The sequence below is a fragment of the Salarias fasciatus genome, chromosome 14 (assembly GCF_902148845.1).
Source record: "Salarias fasciatus chromosome 14, fSalaFa1.1, whole genome shotgun sequence".
Classification (NCBI taxonomy): domain Eukaryota; kingdom Metazoa; phylum Chordata; class Actinopteri; order Blenniiformes; family Blenniidae; genus Salarias; species Salarias fasciatus.
The window spans coordinates 39,599,076-39,626,870 of record NC_043758.1 but is presented as its reverse complement, the minus strand read 5'-3'; the positions used below and the strand labels follow the sequence as shown (position 1 = coordinate 39,626,870).

The 27,795-nt window shown below is 50.7% G+C and overlaps 1 protein-coding gene across 2 annotated transcripts in view; it reads left to right on the top strand.

Annotated features, from left to right (window-relative positions):
• The window catches only part of bcas3 (BCAS3 microtubule associated cell migration factor), a 282,337-nt gene that overhangs the window by 33,925 nt on the left and 220,617 nt on the right, over positions 1 to 27,795 (top strand). For both annotated transcript variants that reach the window (XM_030108062.1, XM_030108064.1), the window contains exons 11-14: positions 405 to 488; positions 3,473 to 3,643; positions 7,078 to 7,171; positions 27,277 to 27,410. In XM_030108062.1, the coding sequence (XP_029963922.1) occupies positions 405 to 488; positions 3,473 to 3,643; positions 7,078 to 7,171; positions 27,277 to 27,410 (483 nt within the window). The remainder of the gene's footprint in view (positions 1 to 404; positions 489 to 3,472; positions 3,644 to 7,077; positions 7,172 to 27,276; positions 27,411 to 27,795) is intronic.

The following is a 27,795-nucleotide window of genomic DNA, read 5'->3' as shown; positions in this document are numbered from 1 at the left end:
TTTACCATCCAAAAATGCATTTGATCTATTTTCTGCCTCTTTAATCTGTTTGGATAAACGACTCATTCCAAGAAGAGCCCTCCAGAGATGATAACATTTTGAAAATCAACAGATGTACACGAGTATTTTTTTTCCTCTCTTTAATGGGGTTTTTAAATATTTAGAAATAACAGAATGTTCTTTTGTGCATTCAGCAATACATTTAATGTGGTTTTGTTGCAGGTCCATTGAAATAATTGACAGATGGGGCCAGTGTAGCTCCAGAAGGATTTTCAGGAGGCATCATTTATTTCAGCGATTGAAGTGAGATTGTCCTGGAGTCCAGTGAGCAGCCTGTGCTTCAGAGCGGCAGCACTGTTCCCCCCCTCCCTCCACGCTGACCCCCTGTTCGCTGTGTCCTGCAGCTGATCCGGTGCCACCAGTCCCGTGGAGGAGCCTGTGGAGACAACGCACAGTCGTACACAGCTACAGTGATCAACGCAGCCAAAGTGAGCGCATCTTCACGACACCGTGTTAACGGACCACGCTGGCTTCCATCAGCTCTTTATCCTTTCCTCAGTATGAGTGTTGTTGGTGCTGCATGCTAAACATGACTGAAGTCCTGAGATAGACAGTAAGGCGTCGACTCAGCAGCTGGACGGAGCGGCGCAGAGCGTTCAGAGGGGTGAACTCCTCTCTGCTGCTCCCCGCCCTCTGGGCTCCGGCCTCCGTGCAGTGCAGGGTCCACGGGCCCGATGTTTGGCCCCCCGGCTGGTGGCGTGCGTGCGCAGCGTTTCCAGCCCCGCTGCAGCATCTGTAAATGTGCTGACACCGGATCCGGCCAGCCGCCCGGCCGGCTGCAGCTCGGCTTATGAGACACTTCATCAACCTGCTGGTTCCCCGCTCATCGCTCTCACCTTCCCTGCTCCGCACGGGGGCGGGGCTCCGAGGCCAGGTGGAATTCACTCCTGAAGACACCCCGCTTCTCCCCCAGTTCTCCCCGGTTCTCCCCCGGTTCTCCCCGGTTCTGCCCCGGTTCTCCCCGGTTCTCCCCCGGTTCTCCCCTGGTTCTGCCCCGGTTCTCCCCCGGTTCTCCCCGGTTCTCCCCCGGTTCTCCCCCGGTTCTCCCCGGTTCTCCTCCGGTTCTCCCCGGTTCTCCCCGGTTCTCCTCCGGTTCTCCCCCGGTTCTTCCCCAGTTCTCCCCGGTTCTCCCCTAGTTCTCCCCCGGTTCTCCCCCGATTCTTCCCCAGTTCTCCCCAGTTCTCCCCGGTTCTCCCCCGGTTCTCCCCGGTTCTCCCCGGTTCTCCCCCGGTTCTCCCCGGTTCTCCCCCGGTTCTCCCCCGGTTCTGCCCCGGTTCTCCCTGGTTCTCCCCCGGTTCTCCCCGGTTCTCCGCCCGGTTCTCCCCTGGTTCTGCCCCGGTTCTCCCCGGTTCTCCCCCGGTTCTCCGCCCGGTTCTCCCCTGGTTCTGCCCCGGTTCTCCCCGGTTCTCCGCCCGGTTCTCCCCTGGTTCTCCCCCGGTTCTCCCCGGTTCTCCGCCCGGTTCTCCCCTGGTTCTCCCCCGGTTCTCCCCGGTTCTCCGCCCGGTTCTCCGCCCGGTTCTCCGCCCCGGTTCTCCCCTGGTTCTGCCCCGGTTCTCCCCGGTTCTCCGCCCGGTTCTCCCCCGGTTCTGCCCCGGTTCTCCCCCGGTTCTCCCCCGGTTCTGCCCCGGTTCTCCCCGGTTCTCCCCCGGTTCTCCCCCGGTTCTCCCCCGGTTCTACCCCGGTTCTCCCCCGGTTCTCCCCTGGTTCTCCCCCGGTTCTCCCCGGTTCTCCCCGGTTCTGCCCCGGTTCTCCCCTGGTTCTCCCCTGGTTCTCCCCCGGTTCTCCCCCGGTTCTCCCCTGGTTCTCCCCCGGTTCTCCCCTGGTTCTCCCCCGGTTCTCCCCCGGTTCTCCCCGGTTCTCCGCCGCTCCCAGAAGCAGGGCTAATGGCTTTACTCAGAGCAGCAGCTGCTGTGAGGCCTGGTTCTTGCAGGCCGCTGATGGTGCACATTAAAGCGACTGGTTGCGGGGGGGAGAGGGGGGGCTGGCGGGGGGGGGGGGGGGGGGGGGGGGGGGCGTGGCTGGGGGTATTGATATGCAGACAGGCAGTCTGCCTGCACGCCCTCTCCTCCTGTAGAGCTATATATCTCAATATGGATGACACGGTGTCTCCTGCTGGCCTGTGCGGCGACACGCTGGCTGTCAGTCCAGAGACGGGGGGGACGGAGGGACGGAGGGACGGGGGGACGGAGGGTGGGGGCCTCACTTTAAAGACGGATTCAAGACGCAGCAGCTGCACACTCATCCAAATGTTCTATTCTCTGATAGATCTGTCCGTCCTGCCGCCCGTCACCCGGCCGCTCCGTCCACGGCGACCTTTGACGTAAATGGGGCTGTAATTTGTTTAGATGGCGACATGGCGCAGAGCTGTGTGTGTTTGTGTTTCTGTCAGCCATCAGACATGAGCCCCCCCCCCCCCCCCCCCCCCCCCCCCCAGCAACAATCAATAGCCCCTGTTTGGACTACCACTAAGAAGTCCACAACTGCAGTGATTAGAAAACACATTAGTGTTGATCAATTAGGAGCCAAACGCCGCACTTAATAATTGATGTCTCCTTCTGCGTTTTACACTCACACACAAGAACACACAAGTACACACAAGTACACACAAGTACACACAAGTGCACGGAGGAGCCGACTCTGTGTTTGTGCCAAAGACAGACAGGGTGATTCTCAGACCCAACAAACGCCAGGCGCCACACTGTATTGACAGGGCCGCCTCGTCTGAATGCCTGATTACGCTCTCTGGGGCCCCTTTGGCGCTCACACACACACACACACACACACACACACACACAGTCACACACATTGGACTCCATTAGGCTAAAGACAGTGTAGTAGGTGAGATAGACTCCACTTAAGCAGCACTATCCATTTCCCTCAATCGAGCCACAGAGGTGTGTTTGAGCCAGACACCCTGGCTGGGCCTTAAGCGGACACAGAGGAGCCACACACACACACACACACACACACACACACACACACAGTAATGCATAAGTGCGTGCGCTTGGGGGCGTCTGCCGCTCAGCTGGTCGGGATAGATCCTCCTCACTGTCTCTGAATGTCCTTTAGCGAGCCGGTGAACCCAGGCTGCTCTGCCCGCAGGTGTGTGAGGTGTGTGAGGTGTGTGAGGTGTGTGAGGTGTGTCCAGTGTGTCCAGTGTGTCCAGATGTGACGCCTGGTGGTCATGAGGAGCTCGATGCTGAAGGCTCCCACACACTGCGTCATTCTAATCATTTGCTAATATTCTGCCTCCTCCTACAAAATCCTGTTTTTTCTCTTGTCTTTTAAATACCAGCTGTTCATTTTCATTCTCCACATGCTGGTGTTTGTGGATTTGTGTAGAGAAGGTGTGTGTTTCCTGCCACGAGCCGGCAGCAGGTCTGCAGCTCTGATCTTGTCTCTGTGGTTTCAGACTCTGAAAACCGGCCTGACGATGGTGGGGAAGGTGGTGACCCAGCTGGCGGGCACCATCCCGGCGGGCACGCCGGACGAGGAGGGCGCGCCGCACAGCACGAGCCGCCGCAGCCCCCACAACCCCGGCGTGGTGACCGTCATCGACACGCACAGCGTGGGAGAGGGACAGGTCGGTCCGCCGCGCCGGCACGCCATCCGGCAGGAATCATCAGGCACACCTCAGCCAGCATGTCCAGACCGCTCCATGTCAGATACCAGAGGGGGGCCGCGAGCAGGGGTCAAACTCACGCTCTTTAACCACATGACCTCTCAGCAGCGCTGAGCGGGTCTAAGAAGTGATCTGACTCTGGTTCTCTAGCAGATATTGCAATTTGGATTCAATTTGTGAGATTTCTTCAAATCAAGCTTCAATGCAAGATTCACTCTGCGCAGCGACAGATTTAAAACATGACAGAAAATCACATCTTGACTTCAACACTTTGAAAACTGTTTACTGTGATGAAAGGATGAATACGAAAGATAAGAATTGCTTCAAACATCAATTGCAGAAAAACATGCGTGTACATTCTTAAAAAAACCTTTAAACTCACTTATGACGGCTCGGGCTCTTGACCCTGTAGACACAGTGAAAGTCCTGGTCCTGGTCCTGGTCCTGGTCCTGGTCCTGGTCCTGGTCTCTGTCCATATTCTGCAGTTTCCATGTAAACAAACATTATTTTCAAAACGTTGCCATGGAAAGGTGAAAAATAAACAAAACCAGTGTGTTTTCCCTTGAAATATCGTGTAAACACACCCTCAGCCTTGCTCATGGGCTGAGGGAGGAAACTGGAGAAGCTCTGAGTTTGAACCCTAAACCTTCTACCTGTGAGCTTAGCGAGCTAACCACTACACCACTGTGCCCCAGCAGGAACGCTGGGCAGTGCGTGGCAGGAGCTGGTTTAAGCGTTGGTTTTGTGGCGAGAGAGGAGCTGGTCCCTGCCAGGTCCGTCTCAGCCGTACCAGGGTGACGGCGGTTCCTCCACCCAATGCATGCTGGGCCGTGGCAGTCGGAGCTGACGGGCCCGGGGTTCCTGGAACGCGAAACATTTCTGGAAAACAAAAGGTGTTGTGTGAAGGAGGCTGGCAGGCCAGGACCAGGAGGACCCTGGACCAGGAGGACCCAGGACCAGGAGGACCCTGGACCAGGAGGACCCAGGACCAGGAGGACCCTGGACCAGGAGGACCCTGGACCAGGAGGACCCAGGACCAGGAGGACCCAGGACCAGGAGGACCCTGGACCAGGAGGACCCAGGACCAGGAGGGTCTGAGACTCAGCAGGGTGAGGCTGGCTAAAGCAGGGTGCAGCTGTGGGTAAAACGACGACCTGATGAGCGCCGGGAGCCGAGCGGGAGTCTTCATGGGGACGAGGAGGACATCTGGACGAGGAGGGGCTCTTTCTGCTTCTGGGGACCGGACCGAGGACAGAGACTGCAGTGAGTTTGGTTCAAAGAGCTGCCACCGAACTGTAATCCACAACAAACCTTCTGCGGAAACGGGCAAATGCAAGGAAGCGGTGAAGTTGTTTCTGTGTCTCAGGACAGGCAGCTCAGCTACCGCCTCATCTGTTCACGGCCCGTCTTCACACGTCCACTCTCAAGGACGTTTGCCGTCAAAGAAGGAGGCAATGCATTGAACCCGGCTTCTCAGTCCCGTCGATGCAGCTTTCCATCAGCTCTCGTTCCAGATGTGACGCACTGTGGGAGCGGGGCCTGAGGAAATACATCTGTGGCTCAGTGGCAGACAGGTAGGGACAGTGGGGGGGCAAGGACAACACTGGATCTGCACTGAGCACCACGCCGAGGTCATGGTGTTCCAGAGGCAGAGCAGAGGACCGCCGGTTGGATCTGGATCATGGACGGTGAGCCCTGGGCCGGTGGCAGGCCGACTGCATGCGCGTGGACAGACAGAATGAACTCCAAGCCACAACGGAGGGGTTGTGCCAGTGTGGCGGTTATGAGCCTTCAGCCAGAGGCTACAGAGAGGACCCCCACTTCTGCAGCTATGAGGAGACAGACTGCAGACCATGTCCCGAGTTACCACAGTAGCAGCAGATTCCCCATGGAGACAGAGCTAACATGTTAGCATGTTAGCAGGCTCTGCTACAGTTATTGCTGTTACCAGACTGATACGATCCAGACGTTGTTAGGCATAAAAATCTACGGGCATCGGTTGTGTTCATGTCACGTTGATGTTTGGATTTAATCATTCTGCATCCTCTCTCCGGCTTCCTGTGAGTCACTCCGGAGCCATGTACCTGTGTGTTTTCTGCCCTGCACCCAGAAGTGTGTCCCTGACCTCTGGCAGGATTCCCTTTAACCACAGAGAAACCCGGAGAGCTTTTATCCTCTTAATTCTCCTCAGCCAGTCCAAACCGTGATTAATCACACTGCAGGAGCTGTCTGACTTTGAACCAGGCCTGCTGGTACACACACACACACACACACACACACACACACACACACACACACTGCAGCCACTGTGTCGTCTTCTGAACTGGACCTGATGCCTTGAGAAGTTGGTCTGCTCTGTGTCACCAGCAACACACTGTAACTGTACCCTGCCATAAACACTGAGGAGGAGGAGGAGGAGGAGGAGGAGGAGGAGGAGGAGGAGGAGGAGGAGGAGGGGGGATAATGAATTAAAGATGAAGTTTCTGGAGGAATGGGAGCAGTGAGGAGTGTGATGGAGGTGTGTGTGGGAATCATACAGGTTTCTCTTGAGTGTGGTTCTCTCACACACACACACACACACACACCCCTCTGTGCAGGTTCTCTGGAGGACGTGTTCAAAGCGCTCCAGCAGGATTCCCTCACACAACAACGTTGTCTGCCTGCACCGTAATAAAAGTGATCTGCTTCATGTCACCGGCCTCTTTCTCTTCTCTCCCTCCTATTTTTTTCTTGCCTTTTTCGAAGCCTTTTACTTTCTGGGGAGTGTTTCTTGTTTGGGCGAGCGTGTGTTTTTGAAATGGCCGGCCAGCCTCGCCGGCATCGTTAATGCGGCGCTGGGGCCAGATTTAACGCAGTGTGTATGCTCTTTGTCTCACACACACACCGCTTGCACAAAGTGGCCTCATGTTGAGGCTTATTTTTAATCAGTCTTGGTGACTGAAGGGGTTTTGTGCCAGCTCCTGGACCCGGAGGAGCCTCTGCCCGATTGGTCCCGGTCCTGACAGCAGATTTAGGAGCAGCCTGGAGCTGCAGAAAGCGACTTCTAATTTCATTTTCTTAGGCAACTTTCAGACGCGGGAGGCCAGTGCTAGATGTGAGGCCAGTTTTAGCCTGTTTACGGGAAAGCCCGCTGCCATGGGGTATTGTCAAAGCCACATGTGAAGAGCCACATCGCGGCCGTCGTCGGTTTGAGTGTATTCTGGGCTCTGCAGGCCTCCAGTGACACTCCGATCACTCTGCCGCTCAAACCCCTGACTTCTCCTCTCTGTTTGGGGTGATATAGTCATTATTCAGCTTCCACCAGAGGGCGGTTCGACTTCCAGCTGCTGGTATCCGAGTGTGGGAGGAAAGTCCCGCCGCTGGAACGTGACCGGGACTCTCTGTCTCCCTGCAGGTCCTGGTGAGCGACGACTCGGACGGAGAGGGACTGGTGGCTCACTTCCCAGCTCACGACAAACCCATCTCCTGCATGCAGTTCAACCCCAGCGGTGAGACACACACACACACACACACACACACACAGGTGAGGCATTTGCCACATGGTGAAGATGATGAAGTAAATAAAAAGTGCTTCGTCGCCGGGTGATGTCGAGGCCTTTTTTTTCTTTCTTGAAGACACTTCAGTACTTTGCAAAATGAAACCCCATGAATCAGGCTGGAGCGCAGTCGGACCTCCTGGCCGCTGTGTTTTCTTCCGTCTCATCCTCCCTCCCTCTGAGCAGACCTCTGCAGACTTTATGCCAAACAGTTATTCCAGGCTCTCTCCTCATGCGAAGCCTTCAGATCAACAAAATGCACTTTGATATCAACTGGTTCTTTAAAGGAGTCATATTATGCAAAATTCACTTTAAAAAGGTGTCTTTACAGTCATACTGCCTCCCAGAGTCTCTGTATGAGCCCCCACAAGTGAAAAATTCAGTCACCTCCCTCAATTGTGCACTCCACTTTTAGAAAATATACACTCAAACACGCGGTTCTGAAATCTTCCTCTTTCTGACATCATGAAGAGGAACACCACTTCCCCCCCGGAAGTGGATCCAGCCTTTGGCCGGGGTCGTGCCAAAAAGTGATTCCCTGCCATAAAGTGATTTCCGGTCCGCGGGCAGCTGAAAAGCGCAGCTTCTGTGTCTCTGCAGCAGTCTTAATCGGGCTCAAACAAGTGTGTTTCTGATCATCCAATGATGTTTATTTGTGTTTGCGTTTGATAGCCTCCTGTACGTCCAGTTGCCTTATATCGCTGTTAAATACCGGTAAGCTAGTTGACGATTTTAACCTGGCTTGTTGTTACGCTAATAAAGATATGTCACGGAGGTGACATGTTTTCTTTTCTTTCTTTTTTTTTTGCACCAAAATTGCTAGATTGCTCGACAGAGTCATTTCATCCCAAGCAGTGCGTCGTACGGTTTGAAAATTGAGAAAAGGGACATTACAATGTCAAAATCAGCTTATTTTGCTTGCCAAAAGCTGATTCATGCCTGCGGTATTGCATATGGATCGATATTTTGCCTCAAAATGATTTAATATAACACAGCAGAGTCACATTTACAACATTTGAGTAAAACCAATACTTTATACCACTTAAAAAATGAGTAAAGGGACATTACAATGTCAAAATCAGCTTATTTTGCTTGCTAAAAGCTGATTCCGCGGACTGGAATCAGCCAAAACTTGATTTCTGCCAGAAAGTGATTTCCGTACGACGCACTGCTTGGGATGAAATTGCTCTGTCGAGCAATCTAGCAGTTTTAGTGCAAAAAAAAAAAGAAAAGAAAAGAAAACGTGTCACCTCCGTGACATATCTTTATTAGCGTAACAACAAGCCAGGTTAAAATCGTCAACTAGCTTACCGGTATTTAACAGCGATATAAGGCAACTGGACGTACAGGAGGCTATCAAACGCTAACACAAATTAAAGCCGCAAGCGGCATTGGACGGGACCTCGCCCTCTGGCAAGGTGGCCCGACTGAGGTCGTCCTCGTACCTTGATGACCGAAGTCCAAGTCACTGGGAACCTTGCTCCTCCATAGACTTCCAGCACCCTCTCACCCACTAACATGGAGTTGTTAGCATCCCCCATCCACTGACGTGGAGCTTTTAGCATCTCCCATCCGCTAACATGTAGCTGTTAGCATCTCCCATCCGCTAGCAAGTAGCTGTTAGCATTTCTCATCCGCTAGCAAGTAGCTGTTAGCATCTCCCATCCGCTCACATGTAGCTGTTAGCATCTTCCATCCGCTAGCATATAGCTGTTAGCATCTCTCATCCGCTAGCATGTAGCTGTTAGCATCTCCCATCCGCTAACATGTAGCTGTTAGCATCTCCCATCCGCTAACATGTAGCTGTTAGCATCTTCCATCCGCTAGCATGTAGCTGTTAGCATCTCGTATCTCTCACATGCTAGCATGTAGCTGTTAGCATCTCTCACCCGCTAGCATGTAGCTGTTAGCATCTCTCACCCGCTAGCATGAAGCTGTTAGCATCTCTCACCCGCTAGCATGTAGCTGTTAGCATCTTCCATCCGCTAACATGTAGCTGTTAGCATCTTCCATCCGCTAACATGTAGCTGTTAGCATCTTCCATCCGCTAACATGTAGCTGTTAGCATATCCCATCTGCTAACATGTAGCTGTTAGCATCTCTCGTCCGCTAGCATGTAGCTGTTAGCATCTCCCATCCGCTAACATGTAGCTGTTAGCATCTCCCATCTGCTAACATGTAGCTGTTAGCATCTCCCATCCGCTAACATGTAGCTGTTAGCATCTTCCATCCGCTAACATGGAGTTGTTAGCATGTCCCACCCACTAACATGTAGCTGTTAGCATCTGTCATCCGCTAACATGTAGCTGTTAGCATCTCCCATCCGCTAACATGTAGCTGTTGGCATCTCCCATCCGCTAACATGTAGCTGTTAGCATCTCCCATCCGCTAACATGTAGCTGTTAGCATCTCCCATACGCTAACATGTAGCTGTTAGCATCTCCCATCTCCCACCTGAATATCTATTTGAGTGTCAGAGTAGCGTTATTCCATACATCCCATTGTCTGTCTGTGCATCCACGTATCCATCCATCCATCATTTATCCACCTGCTTAAAGACTGATTTCAGGTGTATGGTGTGTATCAGGTGACATTTCTGCAGGGTGACAGCTGTTTAGATCATTCCAATGTGTTTCAAGTGTTGCTTCCTCAGTGGCTTGCTGCTGCAGGGGAACAGCTGCTTCAGTCATGTGTGATTTGTGGTCACGGTGCGCCATCTACTGTGGAAAGCCGGTACAACATGCAGAATGTTTTACAGCTGGTCTGAGACCAGCCACAGAGGCTCGATGCCCATATATGGCTTAAGTAGGTCACATGATGTTAGAGTGTGACTCGGCAGACACACAGTTTCTCTTTGGTCAAAACAGCTGGGGAAATGCATTTCCGTGGACCAAAATGAAAAAAACACCCTCAACTTTGATAGGCATTTTAGTTGTCTTTACATCTGTCAAGTTTTCAGAGCAGTCAGACTTATAATTTTGACCATGGAAGCCTTAATTGGTGAAGAAGGAGAGAGTTTTTGAGCAAAAATGTACAATAAAAGTGTGAATGACGGACTTCCTGTTTGATTTAGGTCATGGGTACGAGTGAGTAAGTTGTAGATCTCGATGAGACGAACGCATGCATATGTTTCTTTTCTCTGTACGACACTGTGAAGGGTGAAACAGTCCATATTAGTGGTTTTTGAGTGAAAAGTGTTTTGAGGCACATTTGATTTGACAGGAAATAACGGACTTCCTGTGTGATTTAGGTATAGGTATGTCTCTTGGTAAATTGTAGAGCTCGATGAGACGAACTCATCCATGTTGATTTTATTTCTCTGCGACATTCGTGCGGGTCGCACTGTCCATTGTAGTGTTGCAAGTGCGTTTTCAGACTTCAAACTTTAAGGGTTAATAAAATCCACACCCTGAGACTTTTGAAAAAGTTTTGAACATCGTCGGAAGAGAAGCTTGTCTTCTATTATTTGGCACCACCCTGACGTCTCCACCACAAGCGGTCTCGGAGCAGATAATTTTTAAATGAGGAGTCATTTTTCGCCAAATTTTACACTGAAAGGGAAATAGCTGACTTCCTGTTGTATTTACGTGAAAATTAGCAAGGTCGTTATTTATAGATCTCGAGGAGACGAACGCGTGAGTGGTGATTTGATCTCTCTACGACATTCCTGTGGGCCGTGATGGCTATTTTACTGTTTCTAGGTGGCGCTAGAGAGCGAATGGCGTTATGGGGTTAATTTTTTCATTTTATCAAAGGTACCACCGGTCCAGATGTGCGTGTCAAATTTGATGAGTTTTCATGCATGTTTAGGGGGTCAAATTAATGCTCGAGCGCGACAGTAAAATAATAATAATAATTAAAGCCGCAAGCGGCATTGGACGGGACCTCGCCCTCTGGCAAGGTGGCCCCACTGAGGCCGTCCTTGCACCTTGATGACTGAAGTCCAGGTCACTGGGAACCTTGCTCCTCCATAAACAAGCATTTTCATGACTTGACCTCATTTCCTGTTGTAAATGGGCTTTTATTTTGAAGGAATTATGACCTTCTATTTTAGAAACATAATACAGGCTTCCACTAACACAGTTTAACACGAAATTATGAAGCTGCTTTGTAAAAATGTCATTTTTAGCAAAAATGTAACTTTTATTTTGAAGGGGTGTGAGGCTTTTATTTTGATAGTCATGTGTGCTCCACTTTAGCAAACACCAATATATCCATCTTGCTCCTCAATAACATCGATTTTCATGACTTGATCTCATTTTGTTGTAAATAGGCTTTTATTTTGAAGGAATTTTGACCTTATATTTTGGAAATGTAGTACATGCTTCCACTAACACTGTGTAAATCAAAATTATGAAGCTGCTTTATTAAAAATGTCATTTTTTGCAAAAATGTGACTTTTAATTTGAAGGGGTGTGAGGCTTTCATTTTGATAGTCATGTGTGCTCCACTTTAACAAACACCAATATATCCATCTTGCTCCTCAACAAACATCCATTTTCAAGACTTGACCTAATTTTCTGTTGTAAATGGGCTTTTATTTTGAAGGAATTTTGACCTTGTATTTTGGAAACGTAGTACATGCTTCCACTAATACTGTTTAACCTGAAATTAGGAAGCTGCTTTGTTAAAAATGTCATTTTTTAAAAAAAAGTGACTTTTATTTTGAAGGGGTGTGAGGCTTTTATTTTGATAGTCATGTGTGCTCCACTTTAGCAAACACCAGTACATCCATCTTGCTCCTCTATAACATCGATTTTCATGACTTGATCTCATTTTGTTGTAAATGGGCTTTTATTTTGAAGGAATTTTGACCTAATATTTTGGAAACATAGTACATGCTTCCACTAACACTGTTTAACCCGAAATTATGAAGCTGTTTTGTTAAAAATGTCATTTTCTGCAAAAATGTGACTTTTAGTTTGTGGGGGTCTGAGGCTTTTATTTTGATAGTCATGTGTGCTCCACCAATATATCAATTTGAGTGTCAGTATAGTGTCATTCCATACCATTGTCTGTCTGTGCATCAATCTATCCATGCATTCATCCATCCATCCATCATTTATCCACCTATTAAAGACTGATTTCAGGTGTATGGTGTGTATCAGGTGACATTTCTGCAGGGTGACATCTGTTTAGATCATTCCAATGTGTTTCAAGTGTTGCTTCCTCAGTGGCTTGCTGCTGCAGGGGCACTGTTGCTTCAGTCATGTGTGATTTGTGGTCACGGAGCGCCATCTACTGTGAAAAGCAGGTACAACATGCAGAATGTTTTACAGCTGGTCCCAGATCAGCCCATGCCCATATATGGCTTAAGTAGGTCACATGATGTTAGAGTGTGACTCGGCAGACACACAGTTTCTCTTTGGTCAAAACAGCTGGGGAAATGCATTTCCGTGGACCAAAGTGAGCAAACAATGTCAGAAAGTGATAGGCAATTTAGTTGTCTTTCACTGTAGAGCTTTTCAGAGCAGTCAGACTTATAGTTTTGAAACGGGAGGCTTAATTGATGAAGAAGGTGAGATTTTTGAGCAAAATTTGAGCAAAATTGTGAGCAGAAAGTGTGAATGACGGACTTCCTGTTGCATTTAGGTCATAGGCACGAGTGAGAAAGTTGTAGATCTCGATGAGACGAACGCGTGCATATGTTTCTTTTCTCTGTACCACACTGTGAAGGGTGAAACAGTCCATATTAGTGGTTTTTGAGTGAAAAGTGTTTTGAGGCACATTTGATTTGACAGGAAATAACGGACTTCCTGTTGGATTTAGGTATAGGTATGTCTCTTGGTAAATTGTAGAGCTCGATGAGACGAACTCATCCATGTTGATTTTATTTCTCTGCGACATTCGTGCGGGTCGCACTGTCCATTGTAGTGTTGCAAGTGCGTTTTCAGACTTCAAACTTTAAGGGTTAATAAAATCCACACCCTGAGACTTTTGAAAAAGTTTTGATCAACTTTGTGAGAGACACTTGTCCTCTTTTATTTGGCACCACTCTGACGTCTCCACGACAAGCAGTCTCGGAGCAGATAATTTTTAAAGGAGCAGTCATTTTTTGCCAAATTTTACACTGTAAGGGAAATACGGCACTTCCTGTACGATTTAGGACATTTTTGTCAATGAGAGATTTTTAGATCTTGAGGAGACGAACGCATCCACATCAATTTGATCTCTCTACGACATTCCTAATGGTTGCTGTGGCTATTTTACTGTTTCTAGGTGGCGCTAGAGAGCGGATGGGCTTATGGGGTTAATTTTTCCACCATATAAAATTTTTCGCGAGTCAGGATGTGCCTGCCAAATTTGGTGAGTTTTCGTGCATGTTTAAGGGGTCAAAATTGCGTCGAAAGACGGTGTCAGTATAATAATAATAATAATAATAATAATAAGAAACGAACGAAGAACAATAGAGGCCTTGCCCTCCAGGCAAGGTGGCCTCAGTTGAGGCCACCTCGCCTTCGGGCTCGGTCCCTAATAATAATAATAAGAAACAAACGAACGAAGAACAATAGAGGCCTTGCCCTCAGGCAAGGTGGCCTCAGTTGAGGCCACCTCGCCCTCGGGCTCGGTCCCTAATTAAAGCCGCAAGCGGCATTGGTCGGGACCGAGCCTCCGCGCCAGCCCACGACTGAGACGTCCATACACTAACATGGGAGTTGTTAGCATCTGTCATCCACTAAAATGGAGTTGTTAGCATGCCCAGTCCACTAACATGGAGCTGTTAGCATCTGTCATCCACTGACATGGAGTTTTTAGCATGTCCCATTCACTAACATGTAGCTGTTAGCATCTGTAATCCACTAACATGGAGTTTTTAGCATCTCCCATCCACTAACATGGAGTTGTTAGCATCTCCCATCCAGTAACATGGAATTGTTAGCATCTTCCATCCGCTAACATGGAGTAGTTAGCATCTCCCATCCACTAACATTGAGTAGTTAGCATCTCCCATCCACTAACATGGAGTTGTTAGCATCTCCCATCCACGAACATTGAGTAATTAGCATCTCCCATCCACAAACATGGAGTAGTTAGCATGTCCCATCCACTAACAAGGAGTAGTTAGCATGTCCCATCCACTAACATTGAGTAGTTAGCGTCTGCCATCCACTTACATGGAGTTGTTAGCATCTCCCATCCACTAACATGGAGTAGTTAGCATCTCCGATCCACTAACAATGAGTTGTTAGCATCTCCCATCCACTAACATGGAGTAGTTAGCATCTCCCATCCACTAACATGGAGTAGTTGTCATCTCCCATCCACTAACATGGAGTAGTTAGCGCCTCCCATCCACTAACATTGAGTTGTTAGCATGTTCCATCCATTAACATGGAGCTGGTGGCATCAGTCATCCACTAACATGGAGTAGTTAGCATCTCCCATCCACTAACATGGAGTAGTTAGCATCTCCCATCTACTAACATGGAGAAGTTAGCATCTCCCATCCACTAACATGGAGTAGTTAGCATCTCCCATCCACTAACAATGAGTTGTTAGCATCTCCCATCCACTAACATGGAGTAGTTAGCATCTCCCATCCACTAACATGGAGTAGTTGTCATCTCCCATCCACTAACATGGAGTAGTTAGCGCCTCCCATCCACTAACATGGAGTTGTTAGCATGTTCCATCCATTAACATGGAGCTGGTGGCATCAGTCATCCACTAACATGGAGTTGTTAGCTTCTCCCAGCTGCTTTTGAGAGGCACTGAATGAAGGCACTGAGTGTCAGAGTTTGATTGACAGCTGCTGTCAGCTGTGTAACTGCAATGTATGCCCATATATGGTCATTTCAGTTAGAGTGGAGAGAGGAGAAAATAAAAGTCTTTTTTGGGGAAACAACTGGTCCTTGTTCCTTTGCTGTTTGGCAAAACTGAACAAAAAATATCACGTTTGATAGGAAAATTTGTTTTCTTTCAGTTGGAGAGGCTTTCAGAGCAGTCAGACGTTTAGTTTGGACCCCAGAGGCCTCAGGTTGTGAGAAGCGCGAGATTTTTCCCCATCCGGCTCCATTATAACTGAGAACAAAAAAAATGCAGAGCGCACACTTTATCTTACCTGTGAAAACATACATATAACATGATATTTTCCCCACTTATGTTACATCATCTTGTTCGGGAGAACCTGCTGGAACTTTCCATGTGCTCGGTTTGTTGATAGGAGTCACGGTTTAGCCGCAGTCGCCACTTGTTCGAGGTGCTGAAAAAAGGCGACTTTTTTCCTTTTTTCCCCATTATAACGGATGAGGGCCGGAGCAAGGCAGGATTTCAGACTTCCAACTTTGTACGCTAATAAAATCCACACCGTCAGACTTTTGACAAAGTTGTTCACAACTTTTGTAGAGAAATTTGTCCTCTTTCACGTCGTGTGACTCTTATGTCTGTGCGACAAACGGTCTCGGAGGAGATAATTTTTTCGTGAGGAGTGATTTTGATCAAAATTTTACTTTGAAAGGGAAATGGCGGACTTCCTGTTGGATTTAGGTCAGGGGTGTGAGCGCGTGAAATGTAGATCTCGATGAGATGAACGCGTGAGTGTTGGTTTGATCTCTCTACGACATTCCTGCGGGCCGTAGCGTCTGTTTTAGACGTTTTTCGGGATCTAGGTGGCGCTAGAGAGCAGATGCTGTTTTTTTTTTCCATTTTATCGAATTTTTCGCCGATCCGGATGTGTGTGCCAAATTTGGTGAGTTTTCGTGCATGTTTAGGGGGTCAAATTGGCGTTTATTTGGGCGTTAGTATAATAATAGAGAACGAGAACGACAAACGAACGAAAAACAATAGAGACCTTGCCCTACGGGCAAGGTGGCCTGCGGCCACCTTGCCCTCCGGGGCTCGGTCCCTAATAAACATCATTGGATGATCAGAAACAAACTTGTTTGAGCCCGATTCAGACTGCTGCAGAGCCACAGAAGCTGCGCTTTTCAGCTGCCCGCGGACCGGAAATCACTTTATGGCAGGGAATCACTTTTTGGCACGACCCCGGCAGCGCCGTCCGGATGAAGAGGGCTGCTCCTCTGAGAGGCTCTCTGCTCTCGATGTCACACCAACAACACATGATATAAACAGAAAATTAAAAAAAAAAAACTCATTTCGCTTCTGCGAGGTCGCTCTGCTCGTCCAGCCACATTGATCTGTAATTTATAGACTTCCAGCAAGGATGGTTATGTTTTGATCTCAAACGAGAGCTTTTCTTTATCCAATAGTTCCTTTTGTTTGGTTCATTCTATATAAAAAAGGTAATTTCTGCGTTTGCTGCTGTCTGGACCCTGTTCAGCTGATTCTCTCCTCCCGAGGCGGCGGAATAACAACATATAGGAGAAAGTCTACGTCCGTGAGGTCGTGCATTGTGTTTTATTTTGAAACTTCCGGTGTAACTTCCTGTAAGGTGCTTTCTTAACGACAGTGAATTTATGAGGTGGGCGTGGCCAGATGCGTTCAAGTTCATCACGGAAAGTAGGCTGTCAAACAGGCTGTTCTGAAGAAGGCTCCACTTTGTAGACCGCTCAAACTCCGAACAGAGGACGAATTTGGGGCAAACAAACTTATATACTATGTTTTTGGGCGTCTGTGACCGATATGACGTGACTGAAAAATAGCATAATATGACTCCTTTACCCGTTCTTCTAAAAACCCTGAAAGGCCAACATGACAGCCGTGGCATGTGGTAACCGTGACGACCAACAGGCCCGCAGGCTGATGGGATTGTGCCTCCTGATGTAGACTAGAGCAGCTTCAGCAGGAAGCGTTGCGGGCCGCTCTGAAGCCGTCGCACTGCGGCCCTCCCCAGCCCGAGGAGCTCCCCCGGCCCTCCCCAGCCCGAGGAGCTCCCCCGGCCCTCCGCTCTCTGGGAGCTTCACGCCACACAGAGCCGAGACGAGGCCAGCAGCGTCTCACAGCGAAGACGTGTCTTCTGACAGAGGGAGGGGCGTGTCTTACTGCCTCTCTCCAGGGAGCATCTGTTGGAGAACTGCTGAGCAGAATGCTGTTCCACACGGTGCTGTGTGTGTGTGTGTGTGTGTGTGTGTGCGCGTGTGTTTTAATAAAGAAGCTGCTGAAAGACGCCTGTGGCCCTTTGACCTCCAAACCTGAATAGTCTTTCACCTACTTTGACTCAAGTCAGAAACAGCAGCATGATGTTTCAAACACACGCACAGACACCAGGATCACTCTCCACTTGATGTAGTGAACTGGTGAAGCTCTCTTCAGTCTACTCACACACCCTCTCATTGTTTTGTAGTGAACAGAACGTGTCAAACGGATGAGTGTGAGGCGAGTCGTTGCTCTGCTCGGCTGTGACACAGTGTGCCGCTGCATGACAGGAAGCTGCAGCGGCGTCCGGCCTGACCCACATCCCAGCACCGTCAGCACCGTTCATCCACAGGCAGAGCAGCGGTCCTTCTCAGTGCTTCTCTCTCCCGCTGTTCAGCAGCAGTGTATTGATGGTTCACCTGAGAGCCATGAACTCACCGGAAAAGCTCATCCTCACGGTGTTGCAGGAACTTTGTGTACCTGAAAAACCCCCACAGTTACAGGGAGAACATGCAAACCTCCAGGTCTTCCCCCTCCAGGATTCAGTCGAACCAGGGAGTTTCTGGCTGTGATGCAGCAGCTCCAAACGCTGCACACACCGTGTGACCCATCCAGTCAGTCGTGATCATGGTCTCATCAGCCTCGAAGCACTGGTGGGAAAAAACTGACGCACCTGAGAAACTGTTTCCACTGACTGCGGTTCAAGGTGCTTTTAGTTCAGAATTGCTTTTTCCAAACTAAGTAATTCATAATTCCATTCATGAGCGTCGTGTTTGCCTGGGAAAAGCGAAGGATTAACTCCTCTCTCACGCCAGGTCTGTGAAGCGTTCTGATTGGACGGGGTGGCCATGACGTACTGACGTCTCCAGGAAGTTAACAGTGTTTTTCTCGTCTTTCTTTCTCGATTAATTTTGGCGCTACAGCTGTGAAATTGTCCTCGTTGTTAAGCGCCAGTCGATCTGCTCGTTTCATTTTATCCAATTCTTCTAAAACTACCGTTGAATAAATTGTCTCCGCACGAGTGGAACCGCAAACCGCCATCTTGGAAAATTGCGTCATCACGGCGGAGCAGAACGAGCAGAATGAAGTCGCCTCGTTAGCAGATAATTCTGATCCAGAGGAGAATAAACCCGCCGGTCTGTTTGGATTTAAACTTGATTCTGAATAAAGTGTAAAGTAAAAAAAATGTAAGAATACAAATAATTCTATTGTATGTGTAATATTTTTACTTTACAATACGTTTTTCTGAAGCCCTGCAGTTGGAGGCTGCCAGTCCCCGTCCTGAGAGCTGCGTGCGTGCGTGCGTGCGTGCGTGCGTGCGTGCGTGCGTGCGTGCGTGCGCTAGACGAGCTGACGGTCCACCAGACGTGGAGCCAAGAAACACAGATTTCCCCGCAGCTTCTTTTTGCTCGGTGTTGCAGTCGGGGCGTGAAATGAGGTTAGGTGGAATCTTAAAGCGAGCGTAGAGGCTCCGCCCCCGCTCCGCTGCCATCGCAGCGCCGCTTTCATCCTTGTTTATTCTGCCGTTGGTTTTCGTGTGGAAGCTGCCAGCCGTGGAGCGTCCCGTAATTAGAGGCCTGGCCATGTGATCCTGAGCGATGGCTGCCGCTCGGCCTCTCACTCTTCTCTCTCCGTGTGGGGGGGGCGGCCGGCGGCGAGCGACCCGTCGGGCCCGGCGTGGCCCGGCAGGAAGCGCCGGTCGCGGCCCGTCAGCGCCGACGGCACCCAGGCAGCCTTACCTAAGAAACCCTGGCAGCCTGTGTGTGCTGGAGGCTCTACAGAGGGGCCGGGGGCCGGGGGCCGGGGGCCGGGGGCCGGGGGCCGGGGGGCCGGGGGCCGGGGGGCCGGGGCCGGGGGCCGGGGGCCGGGGGCCGGGGCCGGGGGCCGGGGGCCGGGGGCCGGGGCCGGGGGCCTGGGGCCGGGGCCGGGGCCGGCGGCGCTCCAGTGGATCTGTGAATCTATTCCTAGAGGGGTAATTAGAGGGATGCAGATGAAGTGCAGTGGAAAGGCGCTCTCTCCAGCGGCTGCTCGGTGTGTGCTCTTGTTTTCCTTCACTTCTCGTCTCGTTCACCGGACCCTAACGAGGCCTGACTTGATTGCCGGGTTCGATGCCAGCGTCGGAGGGAGGCGGCGTCCGGCAGCCTCCTGGTGACGGCGCCCGGCACTAGGTGGAGTGATTGATTCACGGCTGCAGTCCAGGGTCAGCCAACCGCTGAGAGGGGACATGTGGACGGAGCGCACTGACGCTGAGTCGTGGTGGACTGAACGTCCAGAGCAGCAGCTGGTTTTCCAGTGAGTCTTCCTGAGTTTGTTGGGAATCTGATCTGACCGCTCACGCCGAGTGTGTCGGTGTTGAGGTTACCTGGACACTCTTTTTACAAACGGTGATAACTGAGCCTGAACTCCACAGTCCAGTGGACTCCAGATACTCATATGCAGCAGTACAGCTCCATCCAGCCTCACCAGCTGTGGCAAAACACACACACACACACGGACAACATGCAAACTCCCAGCAGAAAGATCTGGACTTGAAAATGTGACCATGTGTGGCCCACTGCACCAGTGTGCAGCCTTGCCTCCAGGTCATGGTGAGTAGTGGACGTTGTGTGTGTGTGTGTGCGCGCGCGCGCGTGTGTGTTGCTTCCTGTGCTCGGAGTGTGAACTCTGCCGTCTCCCAGTTAACTGGGTTAACTCGGTCTTTGTTCCAGCCCCTGTGTTGTGGACACTCTCTTCATTTCCTCCTCTGGTCTCTGGAACACACACGGCCCCCCTCCAGTGTGGAGCAGTCAGGGGAAGCTGGAGTGTGTGTCGACGCCAGGAGGCATGAGGGGCGGACCAGGACTGGATCCCAGTCCACATGGAGCTGGTCCACTAACCATGTCCCTGGTCTAACTACAGACCAGCACGGCCGCAGAGGAGCCACTCCCCAGCTCAGTCACACACACACACACACACACACTCACACACACACACACACACACGAGGGGGTTTCCCCAGCTCCACTTTGCATTTATAGCCACTCATTTAGCAGATTGAGCTGTGTCTTCACAATTAGCACTCCCCTCCTCCTCCTCCTCCTCCTCCTCCTCTTCTTCCTCCTCCTCCTCCTCCTCCTCCTCCTCCTCCTCCCCTCCTCCGCCCAGCTGAAGTCCTCCATCTTTCTTTCTGCAGTCATTGTTTGCGTGTCTGTTTTGTCACCTCTGCTGTGAGGCGGGATGATGGAAGGACACTCCAGCTTTGAAGAAGGATGATCAATATTCATGTGTACATTTTATTCAGTCGTCATGATTCATAAATTAAACCAAGGAAGTCTCTGCTGTTTGGACTAAAAAGAGCTGATTTTCGTAGTGAACATGATATTTCTGTAACAATGGCGCTGCTGAGGGTTGCTGGTTCCCGTCCCGGCTCTGATCTGAATCCAGCCTGTGAAAGAGCTGCCAGCTAGCAGTGCCCAGTCACACCCGTCTGACGTCAGACTGATGGATCAGCAGGCCCTTTGATGGCTCTGTTGTTTTTATTTATTGTGACCTGGACCTCTGACCTGGACTCCATCTGATAGAAATGTTGAGGGTGTGTACCAAAGGCAGTGTTGGGTACCGGGCTCGATACCATGGAGTGCTCAGGAAGTCTCTCTCTTCCAGTACTGCCGTCTGCACTCAGTACCATCAAGGCGCTAAAGGTTTGATCTGGTCTTGGTCCTGGAGAAACGGGCATCGGTGCTTCCCTCGTGGCCGCTCGGGGAGGTGGTGCAGCGGGTCAGGCTGTGCTCCGGGACCTGACTACTTCTAGAAGGGAGCAAAAACATGGAGACGCAAGAAGCCTTCCTCCTTCAGGATTAGGCTCCCTGGTCCTGAAGCCTGCGTCAGGACGTGGTCTTCAGCTCTGGAGGTTTTGGGCTGACGCAGCCTGAGGAGCAGTAGGAACACCTGAGACTGGACACCAGAGCTGCACCTTCTGGTTCATGACTCTATGTTCTGCTGATCTGCTGATAGAAATCTCTGTGCTGAAACAATTCCAGCAGGAAGTGTGCAAATATGGAAATGCCCCATAAAAGCGGAGTTAAGTAGTGTGTTTACCACTGGAGGTGATGAAAGAGGCGCCCGGAGCGCCGCTCTGGGAGCGTCACGCCTGGTCAGCCTGACCGTCACGCCGCCTGCTCCGCCTGCTCCGCTTTCATGTCGGCCCGCCGCCGCCCCGCTGAAAGAGCCGGGGTTCCAGCTTAGTAATGCCAAACTAGCTGCAGCTCCTCAGCCATGACACACACACACACACACACACACACACACACACACACACACACACTGCTAATATCTGAGTGATCTCAGGTGGTCTGCTGTGGAGTGGAGGCTTCAGACCTGCTCTCCTCCTGTTCCTCACCGGCTCCTGAGTCTCTCTGCCTCCTGGTGTGTGTGTCGTGCCGGGCCGTCTCCAGTGGAGTGTGTGCCGTGCCGGGCCGCCTCCAGTGGAGTGTGTGCCGTGCCGGGCCGTCTCCAGTGGAGTGTGTGCCGTGCCGGGCCGTCTCCAGTGGAGTGTGTGTCGTGCCGGGCCGCCTCCAGTGGAGTGTGTGCCGTGCCGGGCCGTCTCCAGTGGAGTGTGTGCCGTGCCGGGCCGTCTCCAGTGGAGTGTGTGTCGTGCCGGGCCGTCTCCAGTGGAGTGTGTGTCGTGCCGGGCCGTCTCCAGTGGAGTGTGTGCCGTGCCGGGCCGTCTCCAGTGCAGTGTGTGCCATGCCGGGCCGTGTCCAGTGGAGTGTGTGCCGTGCCGGGCCGTGTCCAGTGGAGTGTGTGCCGTGCCGGGCCGTGTCCAGTGGAGTGTGTGCCGTGCCGGGCCGTGTCCAGTGCAGTGTGTGCCGTGTTGACTGTGTTACCGGCTGATGCTGCGTCTGGAGCTGCTGTGAAGCGCTGAGCTTGTCTGCCAGAGAAACGTCTCGTTTCTCTTCACTCACTTTCATCTTCAAAAACAACAGTTTTACAAACACTCTGCTGGATTGTCCCGGATGGTATTTTGCAGTAACAGCCAGACTTTAAGTAGAACCCTTCCCCCGGGGAACTGGTTGGTTCTGGCTCTCCTCCGGCCAGCCCTGATGGACTCAGCACCCGTCTCCTCTGCTACCTGGGCCGAGCGGTCCTCCAGGTTTACCTGATTGGCCCGGCCCTCTCCTCCCTCCTTCAGCCAGCCAATTTGTACTGGTTAAGGCCAGAGTGTACTCCTATTCATTCGCTTTATTTTTCTTATTTTACCGCCATATTTTAGGAGTTAGCAAACTGAATTCTTGGCACCGCACAAAGGAAAATATCCTGAGCGAATGGGGGAGGATTGGCTTGTGGATTGTGGAGTTTCCCTTGTAGCAGGAGAGGAAGAAGACATGACGTCCAACACGTTTGGCTTGTGTGTGTGCTCTGCAGAGTGCCGATGGACTGCATGTCCAGCACATGTGGGACAGCATGCAGACCCAGCCGGCCCTGTGCCGTCCTCTGGAGCGGCAGCCCTGAAGACGCAGCCTTGTCTGGTGATGGATCGGCTCTCGTTTGTGTGCTGGGCTCATTTGCTCCGAAGTTTATGCATCCTGGTAACAGTAAAGCTATCTGAATCCCCCAAGTCTTCCATCTTGTAAGCTTTATGCCTTCCACATGGTTAGAGTTTGACATTTTTCCCATTTTCAAAGCTTTTTTGGAGCCTAGTGTTGTTAATTAAAAAGTGGACGAGTTTTGTTGTGGCCGTCCTTGTTGCCAAGTAGGGAAATCGCTGCCTCCTTTTGCTCTTTTTATTTCTTCTCTCTCTCTCTCTCTCTCTCTCTCTCTCTCTCTCTCTCTCTCTCTCTCTCTCTCTCTCCCCTCTCTCTCCCTCTGTCCCATCTGCCTTTGTCAAGAATAAAGCTTGCCCCACCACTTTGTAAATGAAACATCCTCCCTGTATTAATGGGCCTGAGCAGATGTTTTCTGTTTGCATGGTGAGGGACGGGGACAGTAAAGCCTGCAGCTAAACAAAACAAAGAGTTTTTTGGGCCTGAAATGAAAAAAAAAAAAAAAAAAATGAAAAAAAAAAAGAAGAAGAAGAGAGAGAGAGAGAGAGAGAGAGAGAGAGAGAGAGAAGAGACTTATATTTATGGAAATGATTATATCACTTCCCTCATCTCCCATTCAGACGCACGTCTTGCACACATGGCAAATTAGAGGTCGTCCCTACCGCTTTAGTGCACCCTGAGTGTGTGTGCCAGAAGCCTTGGTACTAAAACATTGTAAATAACACTGTAACCCCGGGACGAGGTGTTATAAATAGGACGTGTCAAACCTCGCTCCGGCCAGCCTCTGGTTTCCCCGAAACCCTCTCTTTTCACCCGCCGAGCGGCCGGGCTCCTTTTTAATTTGGCCTTGCCGCGGGCTAACCGACCGACGCCTCTCGGCGAGGGCCTCTGTATTTCAACAAGGCCACAAAAGCCCCAATCCCGGGGCGCTCGCGCTCTCAAGGCGCTCCAGCCCGTCTCGGCCGCTGCGCTTCTGGAGCCCACACTCGGCGGCGCTGGCCAAAACACAGAGGCCGAGAATCATCTGTCAGAAAGCCCGGGGGCCAGACGCTCCGGCCGCCGGGTGGGCGGGGCCCGACCAAAACAGAGCCGAGGAAGGGCGAAAGAGAGAGCGCAGGGTGCGGGAGGTAGAGTCTGAGAGCGAGAGGAAGCTCCCAGATAAACAGACCGCAGCGCCTCGGCTCCTAATCACCCCGCGCTTCCGCTTCCAGACTCTATAATTAGCCGGCCCCGGCCCTTTTTTCTCTGCGCTCCCAGCTGACGCAAATGCTTCTTGTGGCTTGGCACCTCGTTTGGGGCGTGGGGCCCCGGGCCCCAGCGCTCCGGTACAGCCTGAGCAGCTAACCGCCGTCTTAATGCTCACTTCACTGGCCTTCTCCTCCACCTACGATCGTCTGCCTGACCCTGCAGCTCCGCCACTCCCTCCTTCATAGCTCCGCCTCCTCGCCGTCTCCTACGCTCATGCAGGAGTTTTAAAAAAGAAAGCTCTCGACCGTGAATCAAAGCGTACTGCCTTTTCTCCAGCCAGGGAGTGTTTTCCATCTCCCTCGCACGTGTTGCTGAATTCTTTTAATCTGCTGCCATTGCAGCCTCCTCTTTTCACTTTTGACATGCCACCCATTAAAGCCCGCCCACTAATTAAAACCCACTGCGGCCTCCACATGAAAGCTTCCGAGGGGAGCAACTCTGAGGAAAAATACTAATTACTTTAATATCGTGGCAGGCTGTGAGTCGTCAGGAGGACAGAGGTTTGGAGCGGCGTATCATCTCCCGGCCGGGGGGCGGAGCCTCCTCAGATCTGGGTTTGTTCTGGTGTGGTTTGTTCAGCGTGTTGTTTATGATGGCGGCCTGAACTTTCTGGAGTTTGACGAGCTTCAAATAAAACGGGCAAATGACTGGGCCTGTCAGAGCGGGTTACCCGCCGCTCGGAGCCGGCCGGCGCCCGTCCGTCCCTCCGTGGGTGAAGACACAGAAGGTGTCTGCGGCGGCCGTCCGGGCCGTCCTGAGAGGAGACGCACCGCCGGAGGCCCGGTTCCAGCGGGCGAGGGCTGCTTCGGTTTAATGAGCTGCTTTGTTAGTTTTAAAGGCACAGCGACTTCCCGCCTTCCTGTAATCGGCCTGAATCCAACCCAGCTGGAGTATCCTCACTGGCTTCACTTCCAGTCACTTGATCAACATTGATACAGCAGTTCAGAGAGAGTCCGTCCACCGTGAGTGAGAGGGACAGTCAGTCTTTGTCTTGTCATGGATGTTCTGAGAAGAGTGACTTCTTGGCTGAGAGGTGGAAGCTGCTGTCTGACGATCACACACTCGGATTCACCACAACATGAAACCACTGACATGTGAAGAGGAAAACACTCATTATGTCATCCTGACGACTCACTAAGGAGGACGTTTCAATCTGCCAACAAAACAGGCGATAAACAGGAGATTTGATGGTTTGGAGGTATTGATGCAAACAATTAATCGATTATCGATTAATTGTCGACAAGAAATTACTCGATTAAAATAAATTACTTGCAATTAATTGCGTTTTGAACCTGTAATTCCCCGCATGAGGGCGCGCTTGACGCTAGGCGTCCTTGACATACATGCGGGAACACAGAAGAAGCTGGCGTCTGACGGCAACAACAAGAAAACAGATGAGAGGCGGTGAGCTGGCAGATGAAGGCGACAAGACGGAGTTCGGTACGGAGCCACTTTAAGCTGGTTAACGACGAGAAAGACGCCAAATGCACAATCTGTGGAAATATTTTAAAGTAAAACTCCTCCACAACTTTGATAAATTATCACCTCAATCCGTGACATTCAGCCGTGCTGCGAGGAGCGAGGAGCTCTCAGCCTGCATCACCGCAGCGCTGGGACGACGAGTGGCTCCAGGAAGGCAGAGGGCATTATGGGACATGGTTACTGTAGACATGTTGCCAATACATGTGGTTGAGGGACAGGGGTTTAGAGAGGTAATAAAGTGCTCTTTTTTTTTTTTTTACAAAAATCAATGTATTGAGGTATTACATGCATTGAGGACCACCATGTTTTTAGCTGTTTACAGGCAGCCTGTTTTTTTAATCTAAGGGAGGATTATAAATGGTGCTAATAGTCCAATTGTGATTTAATTTCTTTTCAGAATTTATTAATTTATTAGTGCAGTCAGTTTTAATTGCGATTAATCCATTGAGGTCTGCCAGTTGGGTCAAAGAAAAGAACTAGAGGATAACAGTCTTTTTCCTGATATTGGGACTGATTTATGAGGATTAGATTCTTCATTGCCATTAATCTCAACTTTAAAAAAGTTAATTGTTGACAGTTCTCCATGAATTAATCACGATTAATTGCGATCAATGTGATTAAAACTGACAGCACTAGAACTGATGTATGTAAGGAGCGGCGGTGTTTCAGTGGGGAGAGCAGTCGTCCCACAATCTGGAGGTTGTGAGTTCGATTCCAGCCTTCCACTGTCTGCATGTCGAAGTGTCCTTGGGGAAGACGCTGAACCCTGAATTGCCCCCATTGTTGTACGTCGCTTTGGACAAAAGCGTCTGCTAAGTAAAATGTGTTTTATTATACTGCTAAATAAGAGACAGTGCACTAATTCATTTTCAAGTTAAAATCACCTTCATTTTTGTTCTATTTGTTTTGCTTCTAACAGACACTGCACTTAATTTTCATGTTTCGACTAGCCTTGAATTAGCCGTGTTAATGCATTGCTCCATTTGTGAATGTGTTGTTCTCTGCTGTTAAAGCGGTACTTCAACATTTTGGCAAATTGGCCCATTTAGCGCAGTTCCTTAGTCATTTGAACAGCAGACTGACTGTTTTTGTGAGGGCGAGCTGTTGTTTATTCAGAGGCGAGTCGGGGAAGGTTTTCGGGACGGACACAATGGAAGTGAACGGTATTTTTGTTCCCCCTCGTCAAACTCATCAAATACACAATCCAACAACCCCAAAACACTTTGGTGGCTCTCTGTGGGGTCTGAGCTGCTCTGCAGGACGTTTCAGGGCCACGGCGGTCTCTCTGGGCTCTCTGTGGGGTCTGAGCTGCTCTGCAGGACGTCTCAGGGCCACGGCGGTCTCTCTGGGCTCTCTGTGGGGTCTGAGCTGCTCTGCAGGACGTCTCAGGGCCACGGCGGTCTCTCTGGACCCTGGTCACCTGCCTGTTCTCAAACCTCTCCGGCTGAAGCGTTTCACTCGCTGCAGCTCCAGAGCATCTCTGCATGTCTCTCAGCATCTGGTCTTTCCCCTCCCGCTGACCTGTCCTCCTTTGCTGTGGCGGGCCGCGTGTTGGACACCAGCAGCATGTGAAGATGGACTGCACACACTGAGCCTCATCTGAACACAACCAGAAAACACTCACAACAGACCAACAGTAGACAATAGAAGGAGCACCCAGTGTCCAGCAGCAGCTGTGAAAATGATGTGTGTGTGTGTGTGTGTGTGTGTGTGTGTGTGTGTGTGTGTGTGTCTGAGCGCCTCCTCACTCTGGTTGTGTGTCTTCACTCAGGAATGCTGCTGGTGACGGCTGACACGCTGGGCCACGACTTCCACGTCTTCCAGATCCTCACACACCCCTGGGCGTCGTCCCAGAGCGCCGTCCACCATCTGTACACACTGCACCGAGGGGAGACCGAAGCCAAGGTACACACACACACAGACACACACAATCAGATGTGCCCGATTGACCATTTCAAAATCCAAAATGGCGGCCATGTCTCCAGACAGGCAGAATTTGACCTGGCTAAGTCACCTTTGTGCCCTGAAATGCAAGTAGTCTGAAAGTTTGAATGGTCTTGTCTAGGAGTGTCCTCAGATAGTCCATGATTCCATGATTCGTTCGAAGGGGCCTGATTCGACTGCCAATCACACAGTGGAAGCATCGAAAAAATGTGGTTATTAAACGAGGATCATTCCATTCCAGCTGTATGGGGGTGCTGAATGACTGATTTTACATAGAATTGCTTGTTTTTTTTCCAAATAAACATGATATAAAGAATATTTGATATACATGTTAGCCTATCAAATA